Source organism: Nipponia nippon, unplaced genomic scaffold (assembly GCF_047370975.1).
Source record: "Nipponia nippon isolate SJK-2023a ecotype South Korea unplaced genomic scaffold, ASM4737097v1 scaffold_12, whole genome shotgun sequence".
Classification (NCBI taxonomy): domain Eukaryota; kingdom Metazoa; phylum Chordata; class Aves; order Pelecaniformes; family Threskiornithidae; genus Nipponia; species Nipponia nippon.
The window spans coordinates 4,357,330-4,376,421 of NW_028262313.1; the positions used below are offsets into that span (position 1 = coordinate 4,357,330).

The following is a 19,092-nucleotide window of genomic DNA, read 5'->3' on the forward strand; positions in this document are numbered from 1 at the left end:
GAGACCTTACTTGTGTAGGTACGCTACTGATGATCTTGTGGGAGCCAATTCAGCAATTTGCTGACAGAGGTCACAATATTTCAAAATTGCCGATTCAGACAACTCGCAGTGCTCTGGTGGCTTAGAGACAAGATCGTTTGAAGACACAGCTCAGGAGTGTCTCCTGTATCCTGAAGCACAGAGATAGGTCTTCTTTTCTCTGATTAATGAATTATCTTCCCAGACTAAATAAAGTAATATTTCAGTTGTACAAAGCAATGTGATGTCCTTTTGCAGCAGAAACTTCAACCAAGTAAACAGGAGATACGAGTGAATTGACTGCTATTAGCTCCCGTATGATTTTTCAAATTGTTGCCATTTTCACCTTTTATAAACGTAACTAGGAGAAAGTACAAACCTTCAAAGGACCACTTCAGTGCCATGGTTCATGAGGATGCTTCCTAAAATATAATTTAGCATTCTTCCTTACATGTGACTTTCTATGAATTGCTGTGCACTTCAGTAGTTGAACAGATGCAGGGCTTTGAAACGAACACTGGGAGAGTATGAACGGTTTCTTCGTTTCTGCTAGGCAGAACCCATGAAATATTGCTGTGGTCCAGTTGCTGCTGGGGTGGTTTCACAGCCTTTCCATCTCAAAGAAACGGGCAACAGGAGAAACTCTAAGACAGGTTTCTTTTTTGATAGTACCGCTCTTTAATAAAAGATCAGATACCAAAGGACTACTTGGGAGACAAGTCATAAAGACCAATTATTTTTGAGCACACGTGATATTGATAGCAGTCATTCCTTCCCCACATAAACTCGGCTTTATCCATATTTCCATTCTCCTCGAGCTCATCTTTTTGATCTGTCCTCCTGCCAAGTCTTTTCTTCCCTACACAAATTTGAATTCCTGCCTCAGGATGCCTCCAATTTTGCTGTTGATTCTTAATGCAGATGCACTTGAATCTCGTGTTGCACTGGGACCTGTGTGTGTAGTTAGCAGCACCCCAAACGAAGGAGTGGAGAAGAGATTGAATAGATTGCTGTGAAGCATCATGGCTTTGGGTCCTTTAGAAAGAACTTCTGTTTGGTTTGCAAAGCGTGTAAGTCTGCAATTTGGGCAAATAAGCCTACGCTCAGAAAGTCCTGTGAGTGGATTCAGGTCCCAGAAGCGGCACGCACAAGGTGTGCTCATGCTGTAGGTCTGGCGGTGCCAGCTTCGCTGCGACGGGCTCTGCCTCCTTGCAAGGGCAGGGCTGCGAGGTACGTACAATGGCAAATGAGTTCATGTATCCCCTGCGTGCTTCTTTTTTCTCCTAGAAATACAGAAGAGAAAAGCAAAATGCCTCTACTCGTTCCCTCTCTATTTCATGTTATAGCAAATGAACACTTTTAATTTATTTTCTCATTAATTTAATTAAGAATCTGTGGGGTTTTTTGCTACAAGGTAAAGCCTGCCGTGCTAATTCAGACCTTCTCCCCATTTTTTTTAATTAAAACAACATAAACATTATGATTGTATGTAATTAGAATAGGAAACCTTTTGGAAAACATTATTGTCATTCCAACAGGGTAATAAATAACTAGAACTGACCAGCGGCTCTTCCTTAAAATACCTTGAAAGACATCTTTGCCCTGAAGTTGCTGTTCTTCAGTGAAGTAAAATCTGCAGAATTGTACACGCTTGCTGTGTTGCTACAAAAGGCCTTTAGCCTGTGTGCGTTGGTTTAAATATTAGCTTAACTAGTTGTAGCAAATAATGTTGACTGAAAGGTGGCTTTTCATTGTTGACAAAGTTAGTACGTTTAAGAGTCACGGAAATTCTCTCCTTCCCGCAAGTGCAGCGGCACCAGCAACTCTGGCAGCTTGTATTCCTTAGAACAGAGAGGAGAGGGTCTTGATCTCAATATTTTATTCTCTTTGGACAATATTCAGTGAGTCCATGTATGTAAATGATTCATTAAAAAAAGAATGCTTGCCATGAGGTGGAGGGCGTATCTCCTGAGTAGTCTTTTGCCTCCATTGCTAAATCAGAATGTAATATCTAAGCCCTACTGAAGAAGCTGAGAGAGAAGCCAGCATATTTGCTACAAATGTGAGGCTAAAAAGCTGTAGAATTCAGCTAATAAAAAGTGGGGTCAGCTTGGAATAAGTAGCAATAGTTGCTCCATCTGAAGTGTTCCACTTCCAGACCAGTTTGTGTACAGCTATTTCCATAGTACCAGTTGGGTAAATAAAGGGGACGTTCCTGGGTGATGTGGAATCCTAAGGAATACCGTACAGGTTACACTTGTTTCTAACACCGAGGAGGTGTTGCACTACTGCAGCTCTGGGGGATCCATGTGGATCCTTTGTAACAGATTCTTTGTTACCTGCTTTAATGTATTTCTGAAAAAATGTTTACAATTAATTAATCTTAAACTAATTAGTGATATTGCAAATCTTTTAGAGATTTCGGTGCAGTACATAAAACTGAACAGAATGATTATTTGATTAGAAGTTACTCCGCGGTGGAGTAGAAGCTTAAATTTCAACAAGGCTTGCTGTTTTAGATGCTTATCCCAGTCCCATGTTGGTAGTCAACGAGAATAATGTTATTTCTTCCTCTCAGTATGGTTGGAGAGTCAGTACAAAAGGAGCAGATTTGTAAACCGTGTTTGGAACTTTGAGTCAGAACCGTTGAACGTGAGAGTTGCCTGAACTTTGCTTGTGGAGTGGGTTTTTTGGGGAACAAGTTTTTCTTAGCCCAACTGAGATGGATACAGAGAGAGACGTATTATGGGCAGCGATCTATCTAGCAAGTGCCAGAAGCGCTCGGCAAAACAATAAATGTGGTGTAGTAAATGTAAATAAATGATTCATTAAAACAAGAATGTGTATAAAGGAATATGAATGTGTATAAATACACCACAAAGTCTGAAGTTCTGTTGAGGTCACTTCAGAAGTAAAATAAAACATGTAGGCTAATGCAATCCTTAGATTTAGTGAGAGGTCTGTGGTTTTTAATTAATATTGTCAGCGGACCTAGTTTTAGGTAGCTGCTGGCCACTTATACAGTGGGCCAAAAAGTTTATATTCCCAAGTACTGGATACATAGTATACAGTATTTCATGCTCTAAGACCCTATAGAAATATTCCTGTTGGAGGAGATTGGTTTGTCGCCTTTCTAAGCCTCTCTCCTTCCCTCACTTCCCTCTCCATTTAATCAGACTCCTGTCCCTTTGGGAGGCCGGTACGGCAACTGGGTGCTCTTTTTGCAGCTCAGAAGGATACCTGCATGTAGGTATTTCCTAACAAATGGTCATAGATGAGACAGGACTGAAACGCCATCTGCAGAAGAAGATTGGTTTGCTCTTCTGAACTGCACAGATGTTGCTGTTCTACAAAAGCTTGCCTGTAGTGTGTCAGTGTTTTCAGTTTGAGAAGCACGCCGTAGGCTTTGTAGAAAGCTCTGTGCTGAGCCTGGTAGGCAAGCCAGGTGCAGTCCAGTTAATGCCTTCCAAACATGCACCTCCCCCTTACCCACCATCTTAGAGAGGAATATTTGGGGCAATTTCACAGAAGTTTTCATCAATGCAGGAACATTGGTCTCCTGAGGAAGTCCAAATAAAATCCTAACTGTGCCCGTGCCAGTCTTAACGTGGATCATTCTTATTTTGCTTGTGTGTGGCCCCCATTTGTTTAACTTGGGCCTGTTTTTGATTAACTGGAGCTGAACAATGAAAAGCCGTTTGTACTGGACTGAGAATACTGCTTAGCTGTGCAGTTGGAATTCATGCTTCACAGAACGCTATGACATTTTCCCAACCAGAGGAATTGTGGGTGCAATCGTGTTGCCTTATTCATTTTGCTCTACATCTTTTTCTTCTACAGACATGGGCCTAAAAGTCCATTAAAATGGTTAAGGGAAACATCCAGTGCCACGCAATTACCTACTGCTTGAACGGGGCTCCGGACTTAATGCATCACTAGTGCTCCTGGCTGGTTTCTCAGGAGTACTAGGGGATCGCTATTATGCAAAAAACAGTTGTGTAGAATTTAGAATCTGATATTCTGCAGGATCTGAAGGTGTGCAAACCCTGAAAATATTTGATCTTAGTGCTTAGGCAATTGAATATAGACAGTTAAAAAATCACCAGCTGCAAAAACTTACTCTGTTCTTGGAATAAACTCTGTAGGCTCATTTCAGCTTCTAACGCTTTCGTTTTACTTTCAGGTCCTTTGGGTTCATAATTATATCATCTGAGCATACAGATTTGATCTCTCTAGTGATTATATAGCCGTGTTAGGAAAGGTGTAGGAGCGTTTGGTAATGAAAGACCACATTAAAATTTTCAGTGAATTAAATTCGTTAGTCTCAAAGTAATTTTTCCTATTTAAGAAATGTTAGGATCATGGGGAAAAATTCTTGAGGCCATGGCCAGCCACAAGAGAGGCTCTTCCTCCTGTTTCCCCGTGCTTATATCGTATAGAAAGATTATAAAGATTGAAAAATAAAGTCTTAATATAAGCAAATATGTTAACTGAACAAGTGGTAGAGCTTTGTAAATATTCCTTATTTTTTTTTTGACTGTCATGCAGTTACAGTAAAATAGCTTGTTACTGGAAAACGTGTTACAGCATTTTTCGATTAATTTTGTGTCCAAAAAGAAGTGCCATACCAAAGGACATAATACCCTTTTAAACATAAACTATTTGTTTCCACGTACAATGTTGGGAACTTTAGATTTAAATGGAAATAACATCTGAGTTATGTGGGCATGAAAATAAAAATGTCCGTCTACTGATGCTTTGTGTTTACGCACAGAACTGAAAAGCAACTGCAAACTTACTGGCAATGGAGTATCTTTTATGGCATGCCTGATCGCAGCGCAGGTACTCGCAACAGAATTAGCGTACTTGGAAAACGGGTGCTCACACAAGGCCCTGGAAGGGTGCCCAGCCTGATGTCGTTATTTTTAATTTTTTTTTTTTTTGGCAGTTCAACTTTATATACGTCTAACTCCTTGGTATTAGTCATTTTGGTTTCCATACTGGCGTTTTGTCATATTAGAGTACTTCGTAGCGTGGAAATAGGAGTTTGAAGCTGAATGCTTTGGAATATCTCCTTCTCCTCGTTACACATTAGCAGCAATTCCGAAGGCTCCAGGCCGTAGCGTGACAAATCTTCCGATGTTCAGCTGTTACTTTGAACGAAATGAATGCTCTTAATTGAAGCATCATGAGATTTGCCAGCTGTTTGGTTGCCTGCAGATTTTACCTGGTGACCAGGTGATTGTATCAGCAACACCATGCTGACAGTAGCCTCAGAGACAGAAGGACTTGCGTCTCAGCTGGCTTCCCTTCAGACCAGAAGTGAAGCTCTGTGGCGGGGAGCTGAGGACCATATTTGTGCCGCTGCTGACCGTACGAGGCTGTTGCAGTGAACACCTTTCAAAAAGACGACATTCACTTCGGTACCACCTCTCGAAACTCTTTGCGAAATGGTATTAACCACTGAAAGGTTCACGTTTTGAGTTTTATCATGTTAGAAATCTCTTGTATCTTTTTTTTTCTTTTAATGTACTAATAAAGCTGCCAATTTCTTGCAGGTGGGTGTACATGGCATTAGAATAGAATTCATCAACGAAAAAGGATCAAAACGCACCGCCACCTACTTACCGGAGGTTGCAAAGGAGCAAGGTCATTGTTGCACTTTATTTCATATGATCTGGTGAAGAATTTAAACATACATATAAATCTAAAATGCAATATTTGACCTTGCACTGATGTCAGATGATGGAGCAATATTTAATTGTAAGAAGACTCTTCTATAAAATGCCAATTCCATGCCTGTATCAATCCCCTTCTAGAGATTCAGTAAACTGTAGCTGTTTTTTTAAAAAAAGTCATAAATGCAGTGTAGCTGTAGAAAAATAAAATACGGAGGGGTGGTACAGTGCTGTCAACCAACTTTACAGTTGTTAAAAGCTGTCAGTTTTCGTGTAGTTGTTACGCTGTGACATTAGTGACATGCACAAACTCGATCAAGTGATGGGATGGCTGGTCAGGTATCTTAACAGCTGATTTATTCCTAGATTCGCAATGATCAAGGTTGGGTTTTTTTTCAGTTAGGGACTTTCTGCTAGTACTGAATGCCTTTTATAAACACTGGCTTCCTGGGGTTTTTGATGGGTGGAAGGGAATTCCTTCCAATACAAAAGTCCAAAATAATGTTGTTAAAGTCCCTTTTAAGAGAGGTACAGGCCTAAGTTTGTGAATTAAAAAAACCCTATATTAGATTTTGTTGAATAGGAATCTTCTGGACTGAGCAGCTGACTGTGAATATTCACATGGGTTTTTTTTCCCCAAGCTTGACAGTGTGTCTCAGTCTTTGACGTTTTGCATTGCTGCTTTTTTTTTTTCTTCTTCTTTCCCCCTAAGGAATAGGATGAAACCTTTACTGGGGATCATCTTTAATTGATAATTCTGTTTCCAAATAGTCACTTAAAAGGTTAGAGGTTTCCAAGACAATTCTTTTGCTTTTCTAATCTAAGGTCGGCTAGTTAGAGAAGTGGTTTTTTGTCAAGACCTTTGGGGATCGCTTAACAAGCTTTTTTTAAATTTAGGAATTGGGGGTGTGTGTGTGTGTTTAAATTTCTAAATAGTTTTAGTAGAGCGTGCATTGCAATCTGACTCTTCAAAGTACCCAAAACTACCAATTTGTATTTTTTAATGTACCCAAAACTATTTTTTTTTTTTTTTTAGTGTAACAATGTGACTAATCTAATTGCATCTTTTGGAAATAATATGTCTAACAGCTATTTCAAATCTTAGGCTTTTTTAAATCGATAAATAGGAGTTTTGAATAGCATGAAGATTTTATTGAGAACAATAACGAATCTGTATTTTTAATCCATCACTTTTTTAATTACCCAGCCACCTATAATATAATACAGTAGTTCTGAAATTAGAAATGTCACTGTCAAGTTAAGTGGTATTTATGGAGAAGTCTAATCTCTGAAGTTCTCTGCACATGTTCACTAATAATTCTTTTAAATTCTATTTTATACAGAAATGTAATTTTTCATACTGTCATAGCCATTTATAATGTATAAAGTGATTGTGATACATGCTCAGACCTGAACGTTTCAGAAAAGTTTAGTTTTGTGGCTCGCCCCCATCTAGGACACCTGGATGTAGTGGGTCCACTTGTGAAATATTTCAACTATGAGACAAAAATATAAGTTGTTTGTAGAGTGAACTTTGTGTGTAAAGAAATCCTATACGTCATGTTTCCTTCAGCTGTTGTTAAGCAGGGAAGAATGGCCTGTGCTTTATGCAGCACTTCAGCAGAGCACTTGCATTATCAGCAACACTGCGTACTGTACTGTAGTTTTGTAACATCTATTCTTATTGCTGTATTTCTCATGCATTTTTCAACAGGATGGGACCACATTCAAACCATAGATTCCTTATTGAGGAAAGGAGGCTACAAAGCTCCGATTACTAACGAATTCAGGAAAACAATAAAGCTAACCAGGTATGCGGCATGGGATACCACAGATAAGTCCTGTTTTTGTAATACTGTGATGTGTTCGTTCCTGGTAAGTGCTTATTTCAGATGTTAATAGCAAGCTTTCCTGTATATATTATTAATGATTTCTTTCTTTTTACAGTAGCAGTACGGACTTTTGAGATGATCTGTGCCTTGCATAGGGGTTAGTGGCACTAAGCAAGAAAGAAAAGGCTGTTGTTAAATATCAGGCTCCATATGTATCAGGGTACCTGCATATTTTGTTTCCTAACTCTGAAAAATCTTAGCCGTGTATTTGCTCTTGCTTTTTACGGTTTGTTCCTGGGCTGCAAGGGATCTTCAGGGGCTGGTAACAAGGATTACTTGCCGTTGTCAGATCGTGTTTGAGCAGATGGTGCGCTGCGGGTCTGCCGCCGCGAAGTCAGGGGGGCCCCTCAGCCCTAGTCATCTCCTCGGTTCCCAAAGAAGGCCTTGGGGCTTTCTTATCTCCTGCAGAGTCTGGGTTTCCCTTATCCTAACAGGTGTTGGGTAGGCAAACTAGGTAGCTGCTGTGACAGTCAGTGGGCTAGTTAAACAGTTAAACTGTGTCGGGGTGTTCTCAGGAGCGAGACAAGAATTTAGTGTTTTATTTCATACTCTGTCACTCTCACGCACTGGTCTATTTTGATTTTGCTAATTTAATAATATATGTTCTTGAGGGCTTCTTAGTGGGTGGGAGCCACAATATTTTAGAATTAGCAGCAGATATTCTGCCCATAATATTATAGTTACATGGTGACGGGTGGAGGAGTAAATGTCTATAAGAACGCCTCTAAAACTACGTATTTTTATAAGCTTGCAGTATAAAATGAGTGCTAAACTCGAGTGATCTATTCCATGCTTGGAGAAATAAGAATTTTTTGAATCATAAGGAAGTATTGACTGTTCATCCTCTTCGGGGGGCCACACTTGAGATGAATCCTTTGCCCCAAACTGTTCTCCTTCCTATCTTTTATCAACTTTTGGGGACTCACAGGGTCACAAGACCGGTTCTAAAAATGTTGTCTGTATTACTCTTGTTTCTGTGTCTGGATTTCTTTGGAAATTCTTTCCTCCTTAGTGCAGCTAGGTGTAAGCCAGACTTGACTTCCTTGTCCCTAATTAAAACCTAATCCTTTCATTTCAGACATTTGAAAATACTTGGATTCTCCTGATTGCTTGTGCACTTTCTTAGGACAGAGACCTGAGATATTGGTTCTTTGCAGCTTCCACGTTTGTCATCTTCATCTACAAATCTTGCTATTACTTAGCAGTAGTTTATGTTTAGACCAGAGAGAAGGCAAAGCCTTTCTTAGAGAAGTAAATGTTTTGGTATTAGAGGAATCACTTGATCAGTGGTCTTGTGGAGGAAGAATAAAGACTTTGTGTCACAGTGGCTGTTCAGAATTCTGGATTCTCGTAGGAACCTGATTACTGGGGAGTAGCTGTGACTAAGGAAAACATGCTATTCTGAAGGTTAAATTAGGGAGGAAGGATTTACAGAATCCAGCTAAATTTCCAAATGCAGAACCCCAGTCTCCTTTTAATTTATTTCAGCTATACACCTTGTTATCTTCTGTTCAAAAAGAATATGTGGAGATAGCTGAGGGCAAGAGTAATGATGTTATAGTTCTTAAATGACAATTTCTGTACAGCACAGTAAATAAGGAATATATTTTTCCAAGAAACAAAAATTCTATATAGCGTTTTCTTCCAGCTACATGATTTTGTTTGGAGCAATGGCATGTGAGCACAGAACAAAACCAACCAGCCAACCAAACCAAAACCCCACACACCCCCCCCCAAAAAAACCCACCAAAACCCCCGTGTTTAGTGGATTTCAGTTCACGACATCCAAACTGCTAGCAAAATCACTGGCCTGATAAATGGAATAAACAAAGCATCATTTTTAATTTGGAAGAATTTTTTTTTTTGGCTGTCTGTTTTACTTGCTTAAAAACTCAGCTTCTGCTAACATATTATAAACAGGAGTATTAAAATAGTAACCATTTCCCAGCATCAGACCACCCTTTTTAGAGCCTCATTTTAATAACTTCTTGTCATACAGTAAAACATCTGTTAGAAGAGTGGAATAAGTGCTTTTAACTTCTTTCAAGTCTCTGAATTAAAGTAAATGTCCTGTGTGTGAATAAAGCTTTAAGCTGATCAAAACTAGCCTGTTGCTAACTATCTTCACTTCAAGTTAATACCCAATAGTTCTGGCCGTGTTTTGAAGAAGAGAACTAAAAAACAGTGGAGCTGAAAGAAGGGTCCCAGTTCTGGGGGCTAGAGCGCATAAGGACGGTAACGGCATTTTTCCCTTCCGTCAGCTCCAGTGAGCAGATGTGACCCCCGCCAGGCTGCCTGTCCCCTGCTCCGTGACCCACGTACAGCCCGCTTCATTAACTCCCGAGCTTACCGTTCCCTTTCGTAGCGGCAGGGGGTTTCATTCACAGACCAGCTTACTCCTCAAGCGCGGAGTGCCGCATGCCACTCACATCAGCTCAAGAAGAGCTGCAGCTCATCTCTCGGCAAGGACCAGCGGCCGTTTGTTAAATTAGTACATCATTAACAAACACTGCTGTGTCAAGTAAGCGTGGGCACCTCTGGTGCTCTGAAACACGTCCACTGAAGCAAAAAGCTGCAAGTGTAAGATGTTCTGCCCTGTTCCCCTGGCAAAAAAGCAACTGAAGCAAATGCGTGTGCCACCTTCATTGCTGCAGTCGGTAACTCCACGGTAGTTTAAACTTTTGCGTTGGGCTGTGAGTGCAAGTGGTTGAGCCATCTGTTGTGGTTTTCGCAGACCTAAAAGAGGAGAGAACAACCAGAACAACTCCAGAAGAAAAATATGATAGAAAGGAGAGGTGGCAGCATTTTAAATCAGTAGCTGGATTCACCAGATCTCATCTGTCAGATCTCTTATGCAAGGTCTTTCTAAGTGAAATTTGCGGAAATGTGGAATAGTGTTGGGTTTGTGTAGATTTTGCACTTCTCCGGATAAGTGTAAATGTGGCAATGTGTTCCTCGTTGTCAAACAATACTGATGCAAGTATATCCAAAATATTTGTTTTCAGGGCCTGGACTCTGCTTTTAGTTACGCATAGCTGGCCGATGTTATTGCGGGACCTCTCTCCATTATTTTTCAACGGTCTTGGGAGTCTGGAGAGGTCCCAGTCAACTGGAAGCTGGCAAATGTTGTCCCATTTTTCAGGAAGGGTAAGAAGGAAGACCCTGGCAATTACAGGCCTCTCTTCAGCGCCTGGTAAAATTATGGAGAAGGTTATTCTGGGAGCTGTTGAAAAACACTCGAGAGACAACGCAGCCATTGATCATAGCCAGAACAGGTTCCTGAGGGGAAAGTCCTGCTTAACCAACTTCATTTCCTATTATGCCAAGGTCACCCATCTAGTTGACCAAGGGAAGGCAGTAGGCGTGGAGGTTTTTGATTTTAGCAAAGCTTTTGATACTGTCTCTCACAGTATCCTTCTGGACAAAATGTCCAGCACACGGCTAGACAAGTCCATAATACGTTGTGTGAGCAATTGGCTGACAGGTCGGGCTCAAAGAGTTTTAGTAAATGGGGTTACAGCAGGCTGGCGGCCACGCACCAGTGGGGCTCCCCAGGGCTCAATTTTAGTGCTCTTTAATATTTTTATAAATGACCTGGACACAGGAGTCAAATGTACATTAAGTTTGCTGATGATACTAAACTAGGAGGAGCTGTGGACTCCCTCGAGGGCAGAGAGGCCTTACGGAGAGATCTGGATAGACTGGAGAGCTGGGCAGTCGCCACCTGTATGAAATTGAACAAGAGCAAGTGGAAGATTCTCCACTTGGGATGGAGTAATCCTGGTTATACATAGAAATTGGGGGACGAGAGGCTGGAGAGCAGCCCCGCGGAAAGAGATCGGGGGGTTTGGGTTGATGGCAAGTCGAACATGAGTCAACAGTGTGCCCTGGCAGCCAAAAGGGCCAGCCGTGTCCCGGGGTGCATTACGCCCAGCATCGCTAGCCAGTCGAGGGAGGGGGTTCTCCCACTCGACACCGCACTGGTGCGGCCCCACCTTGAGCACTGTGTGCAGTTTTGGGCGCCTCCATATAAGAAGGACATCAAACTATTAGAGCGTGTCCAGAGGAGCGCGACCAAGATGGTGAAAGGCCTCAAGGGCAAGACTTCTGAGGAGCGGCTGAGGTCGCTTGGCTTGTTCAGCTTGCAGAAGAGAAGCCTGAGGGGCGACCTCATTGCTGAGGGGTGACCTCATCGCAGTCGGTGACCTCATCGCAGTCTGCGTCCTCAAGGGGGGCAGCGGAGGTGCTGATCTCCTCTCTCTGGTGACCGATGATAGGACACAAGGAAATGGTATGAAGCTGCATCAGGGGAAGTTCAGATTGGACATTAGGAAAAGGTCCTTTGCTGAGAGGGTGGTCGGTCACTGGAACAGGCTCCCCAGGGAAGCGGTCACGGCGCCAAGCCTGTCAAGAGTTCAGGGAGCGTCTGGACGATGCTCTTAGGCATATGGTTTAGTTTTAGGCAGTCCTGTGAGGAGCAGGGAGTTGGACTCCATGATCCTTATGGGTCCCTTCCAACTTGAGATACTGTGATTCGAGTCTAAAAATAATGTAACTCCATTTAATGTAGCTGGGGTTATTTTAAAAGCAGAATTTGGGAGACAATTGATACTGGTTGTTTAAAAACAGCCCAAAAATCTGTAGTGCTTGTTTACAGTTTTTCTCCTAGTTTTTTTGTAGAGAGTTGGCTGAAGATATGGGACATTCTCAATAAATCATCGTGAGCTTCTGTCCCTCTACTTCGAGCAACAGAGTAGGCAACAATTTCTAACTCCTGTTCGCTTAAAATATTTTTAAGAAGCACTTACGTGATTCAAGAATGACCCTGACAACCATGGTGGTTCCCTCCCTGCCCTTGTGCAACTGAAGTTACTCTTCTTCCTAACATCAGAAGTGCAGAGCTGTCACCATTAAACACACCACGAGTGCGGCATTTCTAGTGCTCCTCATAGCTTCCTGGTAACAGTTCTTGATTTTGCTGCTTTGCTCTTTTCTAGGTACCGTAGTGAGAAGATGACGATGAGCTACACAGAGTACCTTGCCCATCGTCAGCACCATCACTTCCAAAATGGTATTGGGCACCCCCTTCCACCGTACAACCATTATTCCTGACACTGAGCCGCATGACCAGTCACTGGACCTCTCTGCAGACCTCTTCCCAGGAGACCCTGCCCCTTCTTGGTCTAGCTATCTCTATTACTGTACCATTTTATGATGATAGTTTCCGTTGCCATGTTGAAGCTTCTTAGTTGGGTTAAGCTCATCGTGGCAACGGGAGGGAAAACTGCATTACTACAAAGATCCCATACTTTTTTTATTATTGAGTCACTGCAGATTTTTTTGCAGCATATATAGCCCTTGGGTTTTTTATGAAATTTTAAATTTCTACTTCATTAACATTGAATTATATCAATCAAGGCTTTCTGTGACTGTGGATGGAAGGAAGAGTTTAAGGATTACAGTTAGGGATGCTTTGCTTAGCAAAAAGGCGTTCATGGCTTTTGCATTAATAGGTGTGACAGGGAATGAAACATATCAGATTCAGGTATCATGCTAGACAATGAATTGCATTTTCATAACGTTCTTAATAATGTTGTGTGTACAATATCTCACGCCCACAGTGAAGATTTCATGTAGCTATATACATGATCTTCAGATCCAGCACATACAGCCAAGACGTCAGGGCTGACAGACAAAATGCTTTTTTGGATGAAGAGAAGCGATTACATGTACAAGGAGAGGTGATGTTAACATGGCAGCATTTTCAGAACCAAGTGGCCTAATTGGTAGGGCGTGACGGAGTCCAGTAGCTACCAGGTACCTTTGTCTCCCGTTCTGTGCTGGGAATCGCGGGCAGGCCAGCCCTGTCACGACTAGTCATAATAATGCATTTGTGATGAGACGATGCCTTTCTGATGATCTCAACTTAGGAGTGACATTTGTTTTTAAAAACAGGTTGGTGAGTAGCAGATGTCATATTAGGAAGAAAATGGATTTAGATTTTAGTGCCTTTGACTATGACATAACTATATACTTATATATAAAATTCATAGAAAAAAATATAGCAAATACGCCAGACATTCTTGCAAACTGTATTGAGTCTGCTCTGGCATCAGGTTTTTGGGGATTTTTTTAAAGTGAGATTTTTTTTTTTTTGGAAAAGAAAACTCCTTGTTTCGTTCTTTCTTCTGCTTTTGAACTTGTTGAGTTTTATCAAGTCATGAATAGTTAGATAAAGGTAACTATTGTTTAAAAAAGAAAAAAGAAGACTGTTGTGAAAGAGCACAGGACAAGTATGCCATAATTTTACATGTTTTCATTTATTGCAGGAATAGTACTTGAGAGCTGTCAGTACTGTGTAATAATTCTGACACCCCTCCACATGGTAGAAGAGAGAAAACTGATTGGAACTTCTTCCTGCTGTAAAAATAGGATTTAGAAACGGGTATGCGTGGTGTACGTGCAAGCCCGGTGCGTGGCAGGAGCGAGCTCCTCGCTCGGGCGCCTGCAGAACTCCCGCCGATACCTGTTGCAGTTCAGTGCGTGTTCTAGGGGACAACACGTGCCGTCTACTACAGAAAAGACCTTCCTAATACTAGTGAGTAAACCACAGTACGCAGAAATTCCAGTTATTTTGAATCATGAATGTTTGTAAAGATAGAGATATATAAAATTCCAATAGATAAAATCAATTAAAACTCGGTTGTTAAAGAAAAATCAGCCTAATTGTAAAAACGCTTCAATAGGGTTTCAAAACCAGATCTGGATAAATTATGCTCATCTCTTCTGCGAGGTTAGCTTTGCCACTTAATTTCCATGGAGGTTCATGTAGAAGGTCTTTGGTATTCCTTCATCCACAGCATTTGATGTCCAAATACTAACATTTTCAGTTGTGATGCCTTAATTTATAAGCAGAGGGCCTGAAATTTCAGGAGCCAAGAGATGCCAGCCAGAAGCTGCAAAAATTACTAGATGTTTATACAGAGGCTATTTTGGATGATACTGTTGTCTTGTTTCTACTTGGGGAACACTTTTAAATGGATTAGTCCTCAAGTGGAAATTGTGAACAAGTGGCTACCTGATAGAGTTGTGTTGGTTTTTTTCTTGCCCTTATAGGGAAACTGAGCACAAACGGAATCATTCTGCTGCAAAAAAAAAAAAAAAGTCATCCAACCCCATCTTTATCTGTCATCTCGTTACAGCATGCTCATGCTTCCGTATGAGCTCATTGTTAGAAGTTTTTTAAAAAGATCTATTATATATAAAAATATATATGTATTGAAAGGTGCTAATCAACCTCAAGCAGGTCACGTGACTGGTCATGCGGATCTAAAATCATATCAGATTTTTTAAAAAATCTTCGATATATGCAGATGTTATACAGAATTTCTTACCAGTGTAATAATGATATACTGATGAATAAACAATCCTGCAGGTTTTTAAGGACAAGGTCAGCAATACTTCCCACCATGGCTTGGGGGGGAAAAGGATAGTTTTGTCTCCTTTTTGTATACAGCATAATGCACAACGCATTTTTGTCTATCTCTTAGTAGCTGTTGCTTAAAAATATAGTTAAAAGGGTGTTATACAAACTGTAAAGGTGTGCTTTTGACAGGAGTTAATGCCAGACCCTTCTGGACCAGAGTTTTGTATCACTAATTAAAAAACTGTTACAGAGTCTGTGGTCAATCAGGTTGTATGATATTTTTTTTAAAAGATTGGAATAATCAGTCTAGCTGCAGTGTTTCTAGGGCACCTACCTCCTCAGCATGCAAGTGCTGAAAATGCTATGGATTGTTTGTGTAATTGTGGGTTTATCTGTACACACCGTGCAGTTCACTGTGACATGCACTGGGACAGAATAGGTCTGTTTGCTTCAAGCTGATCAACAAAATGTCATTCCCTCGTACTTATGTTTAGTACCCTTTTAGATATATTGCTGGGTTTAGATACGGATTTTTTTCTTTTTTTTTTTTTTTTTTCTCAAATTTGGGGTACTTTATAAGAAGTTAAGGTACAACCAAGTAGCTTATGTCACTGTTTTTTAAGTTGGAATGCTAATTTTTTAATGAGCACTACTCAGTTTGCCTTATTCATTAAAGAGATTGTTGGGTTTGGTTTTTTTTTTTTTTTTAATTCTTTTTCTTAATGTTCCTAAAAACCCTCTTCTGTAAACTGAGTTCGACAACAAAACCGTAGACTTGACATGGAACTATTACTTAGTCACGCTTCAAGTGGCCTTCCTTCTGCCTCGACTGCTGTAGCACTGACTTCGCACCATCTCGGCCCCAGCGCTGATCCTAGCAGGGGAGGGCACACCGCGGTTCGGACCTCAGATACACGAGTAAACCACGGCAGTCAGATCCATTTGCACACCCTGGCGTTTGTATACGGACCTCTTTACTTGTCTTCAAATGTGCGGGTTTTTAAAATTGTTGTCTGGAGTAGGTTACATCTCTTATGTGTGTTAGATCGAACCAAAGAAGCCTCCAGCCATGCCCAAATGCTGCTCCTAAAGCCTGCCTTCCAGTCCTTACAAAAGCCCTGCAGGATTAAATGTGTTAACTTTTTTATTTTTGTACAGTTTCTAACTGATTTTTGCTAGTGATGTTAATTGAATTAAGTTTATTTGGGGAGTCTGAATATCTCCTCCATTTAAATAAACTGGTGACTTTCCTTTTATGTTAAAAAAAAAAAAAAGTTTAAAAAAAAAAAAAAAAAGAAACCCAAAGTGTGCCTCTCAGATTTAAGGGTTTCTGGTTACATTTATTCTTAAGACCAGCAATGATTCTTTATATACAAAGATATGTTTTCCTCGTTTTTTATTACTGTTAAAAGAAAAAATAAAAAAGAAAAACCTCTTTCTTTGCTCTGGACCCAGTAATTGCGCTGGTACATAAACGCACTGAGAAAACAAACTTTTGTTTGAAACTTTTGTAACAGCTTATGACTGTTTTTGTATATCAAAGTTGATTCTTTTCAAGATATTTGGATCTAGTTTCTAAGTTATTTTAGTGTTTTATATGTTACAAAAAAAATTACTTTAAACTGTTCACCAGCATCTTGAGTTATCTTTAGTGCGATGGTGACGCAGAAGGGGCTGGGAGCTACCTGGAGTAGCTGGCAAGGCCTCCGTCTTTTCCTTCCTCCCTTCGGAACTTGATTGATTACAGTAATATCACAGATTACCTGAACCCCCTTCCTTTATAACTAGATCCTCCTTCCTTCCACATTTAATTGCTATTAGTGTGAAGAAACTGTTGAAATGGGCATTTTAATATAAGTACGGCTTAAAAAGAGAAAAATGAGGAAAAAAGCAAAAAAAAATATATATATAGAAGGTTATCTGTGGGTCTGTGAGATATGGCTGTGGAAAGATATTGTAGTAGTTTTAACACTATTGTTATTACCTTTTAAATCATTTACCCAATAAAATAAGGAAAAAGAATCACCATTTCTTTTGACGTTTCTCTGCTTAATTGTGCGGCTCGGTCAATTTTTTTTATTTAAGCATTTGCGATTAGTGTTAACGTTAAAGGCTAATGATGTTTCAGGGATCTTTTGATGGGATTAACTCTGGCTGTCCGTGTTGCCTGCTGGAGGAAGAGACTGTGGACAGCTGCCTGCAGCTTTCAGTCTAATTCCAAGTGAGTCTCTAAACGCTCCCAAGTTAAATCAGCATTTGTATCACTTATACCGTTATTTATACCAGTATATTTATCAGTATTTATGTAAGTTATCATCAGTTCAGTTTTGTACTTTTCATGTCTAACTTTAAACACAGAATTTTGTCTAGGCTTGGGCTCCTTATTCTCTGAGAGGGAGAAGTGGTTTCAACCTTTTTAAGCAAAAATTTGTTGCAGAGCCAGTTATACCGGTGTAACCGGTACATTGCCTACACTACTCGTAGCAATGTTCTTGAACAGAATAATGTGGCAAAATGTGTATCAAAGAATATCTTGAAGTATCACCTAAAATAATTTCAATTTCTTCATATTACTTTTACAGTAGGAGGTGTGATTTTAAAGAATATCTAGGCCTGCCTTGCCACGAGGGATTTCTTTATCTTGCATGTCCTACCTAGCTAAGGCACAGCCTGTCCCGTTGACCAAATTTTATGGAAAACATTTATAGCGTAGGGTTTGCACTGACTTTATGGGCTTTGTGCAAAGTACAGAGGGCGAGGGAAGAGTCTCTGCCCCTTCCCTAAAAGCTTTTAGTCTTAACACAGTGGCGCCATTTTTAAATGGGTTTCACTTGAGCAGATCCCGTGAGAACAGCGCACCAGAACCTCTGGTTCACCAACAGCTTTAACAGTCCGCACCGGTTCTCGGTGTCCCTGCAGTAACTCTGGCTCGGAAGCAGAGCCTCCTGGGGTGTTGGTCAAGGGTGAGGAAGCCTTGGCAAACCTCTGTGTTGGCAGGGAGAGCTGCGCTGATACCGAGATGTTTGCCTTGAGAAGGGAAGGAGCGTGTTCCTCTGACAAAACAAGGTGCCCACAACAGGTAAAGCTGACTTGGAGAGCTTTGTTCCCTGAGCCATATTCTTAGTGCGCCGAGAGACACTTTCTACTGAGTCTGAGTTTAGAGGGAGCGTATTTCCTCCGTAGGGTAATTCCTGAGACAAAGCAAGAAATTTCTAACATCTCCCTGGAATTCAGGGATTCGAATTCTCCAGGATTCAGGCATTCAAATGGCCTTGGACTAATTCAATATTAATAGATCTCCTGTCTGTAGATGCAAAGCCTTTGAAAACAAACCAGTGAAAGCCATGGAACCTTTAGATGTTGAAGGTGATTGATGCAGCCATTACTGCGCTCGCTTTGAAGCCTTGATTTAGAAAGATTAAAAAAAACCCCACACCTCTGAAGGGAAAACGTGCCTGAGTAAACAGCTTCCGTTGTTGGTTTAGTACCTCATAGATTTGGTCTCGGTCTGAATTGGGTAAAACCTACCTAAAACTCCCAGTCCCTTGAGCTGTATAGCTAGTTAAAACTGCCTACCAAAAGTTTCCCACTCTTCTTGCTACTTCAGCCAGCTGTGTAGCTATCACAATATAAAAATCGAACTAGCAAAATAGTACCGAGTATGAAGGATGTTTCGGAGGCGGAAACTTGCTTATTCTTACATATATGTTGGTAGTAAACAATGAAAGGCTGCCTTACGATTAGAGAGAGAGAGGCCGAGGATAATTAGCAGTGCCTGAAAAAGGACATGGCTTGCTCAGTTCAGCTCAGGTTTCCATAAAGCACTTCACACTACAGTTGCACTTCAGCTGTTGTATCAGTCTTGATACTGTTCAAGAGAAATTATTCCAGCTGTGTGAAAAGTTAAAACTTCTACAGTGCATATAGAACAAAACAGACGGGCATATCCAGAATGTTCTTTCTCCAGGAACAGTACGTGCCAGGAGCCTTACACAATGAAATGCCTGCTTGCCTGAGATGTACCGGGTCACAACGTCATGGCAGTCTATTTAAATGAACTATTAATTACAGCCAGAAA

General features: G+C 40.8%; 1 protein-coding gene across 6 annotated transcripts in view; it reads left to right on the forward strand.

Moving 5' to 3' along the window:
- Positions 1-17,042, forward strand: part of AMMECR1 (AMMECR nuclear protein 1) — a 110,701-nt gene extending 93,659 nt beyond the window's left edge. For 2 of the 6 annotated variants that reach the window (XM_087748444.1, XM_087748441.1), the window contains 4 exons: positions 5,577-5,667; positions 7,411-7,507; positions 12,586-12,659; positions 13,918-17,042. In XM_087748444.1, coding sequence (XP_087604570.1) covers positions 5,577-5,667; positions 7,411-7,507; positions 12,586-12,659; positions 13,918-14,027 — 372 coding nt within the window. In that variant the 3' untranslated portion in view covers positions 14,028-17,042. Of the gene's footprint in view, positions 1-5,238; positions 5,472-5,576; positions 5,782-7,410; positions 7,508-7,643 lie in introns of those variants that run through there. The other 4 variants (XR_015702534.1, XR_015702535.1, XM_087748445.1 and 1 more) reach the window with 4 other exon arrangements.
- The last annotated feature ends 2,050 nt before the right edge of the window (positions 17,043-19,092 follow it).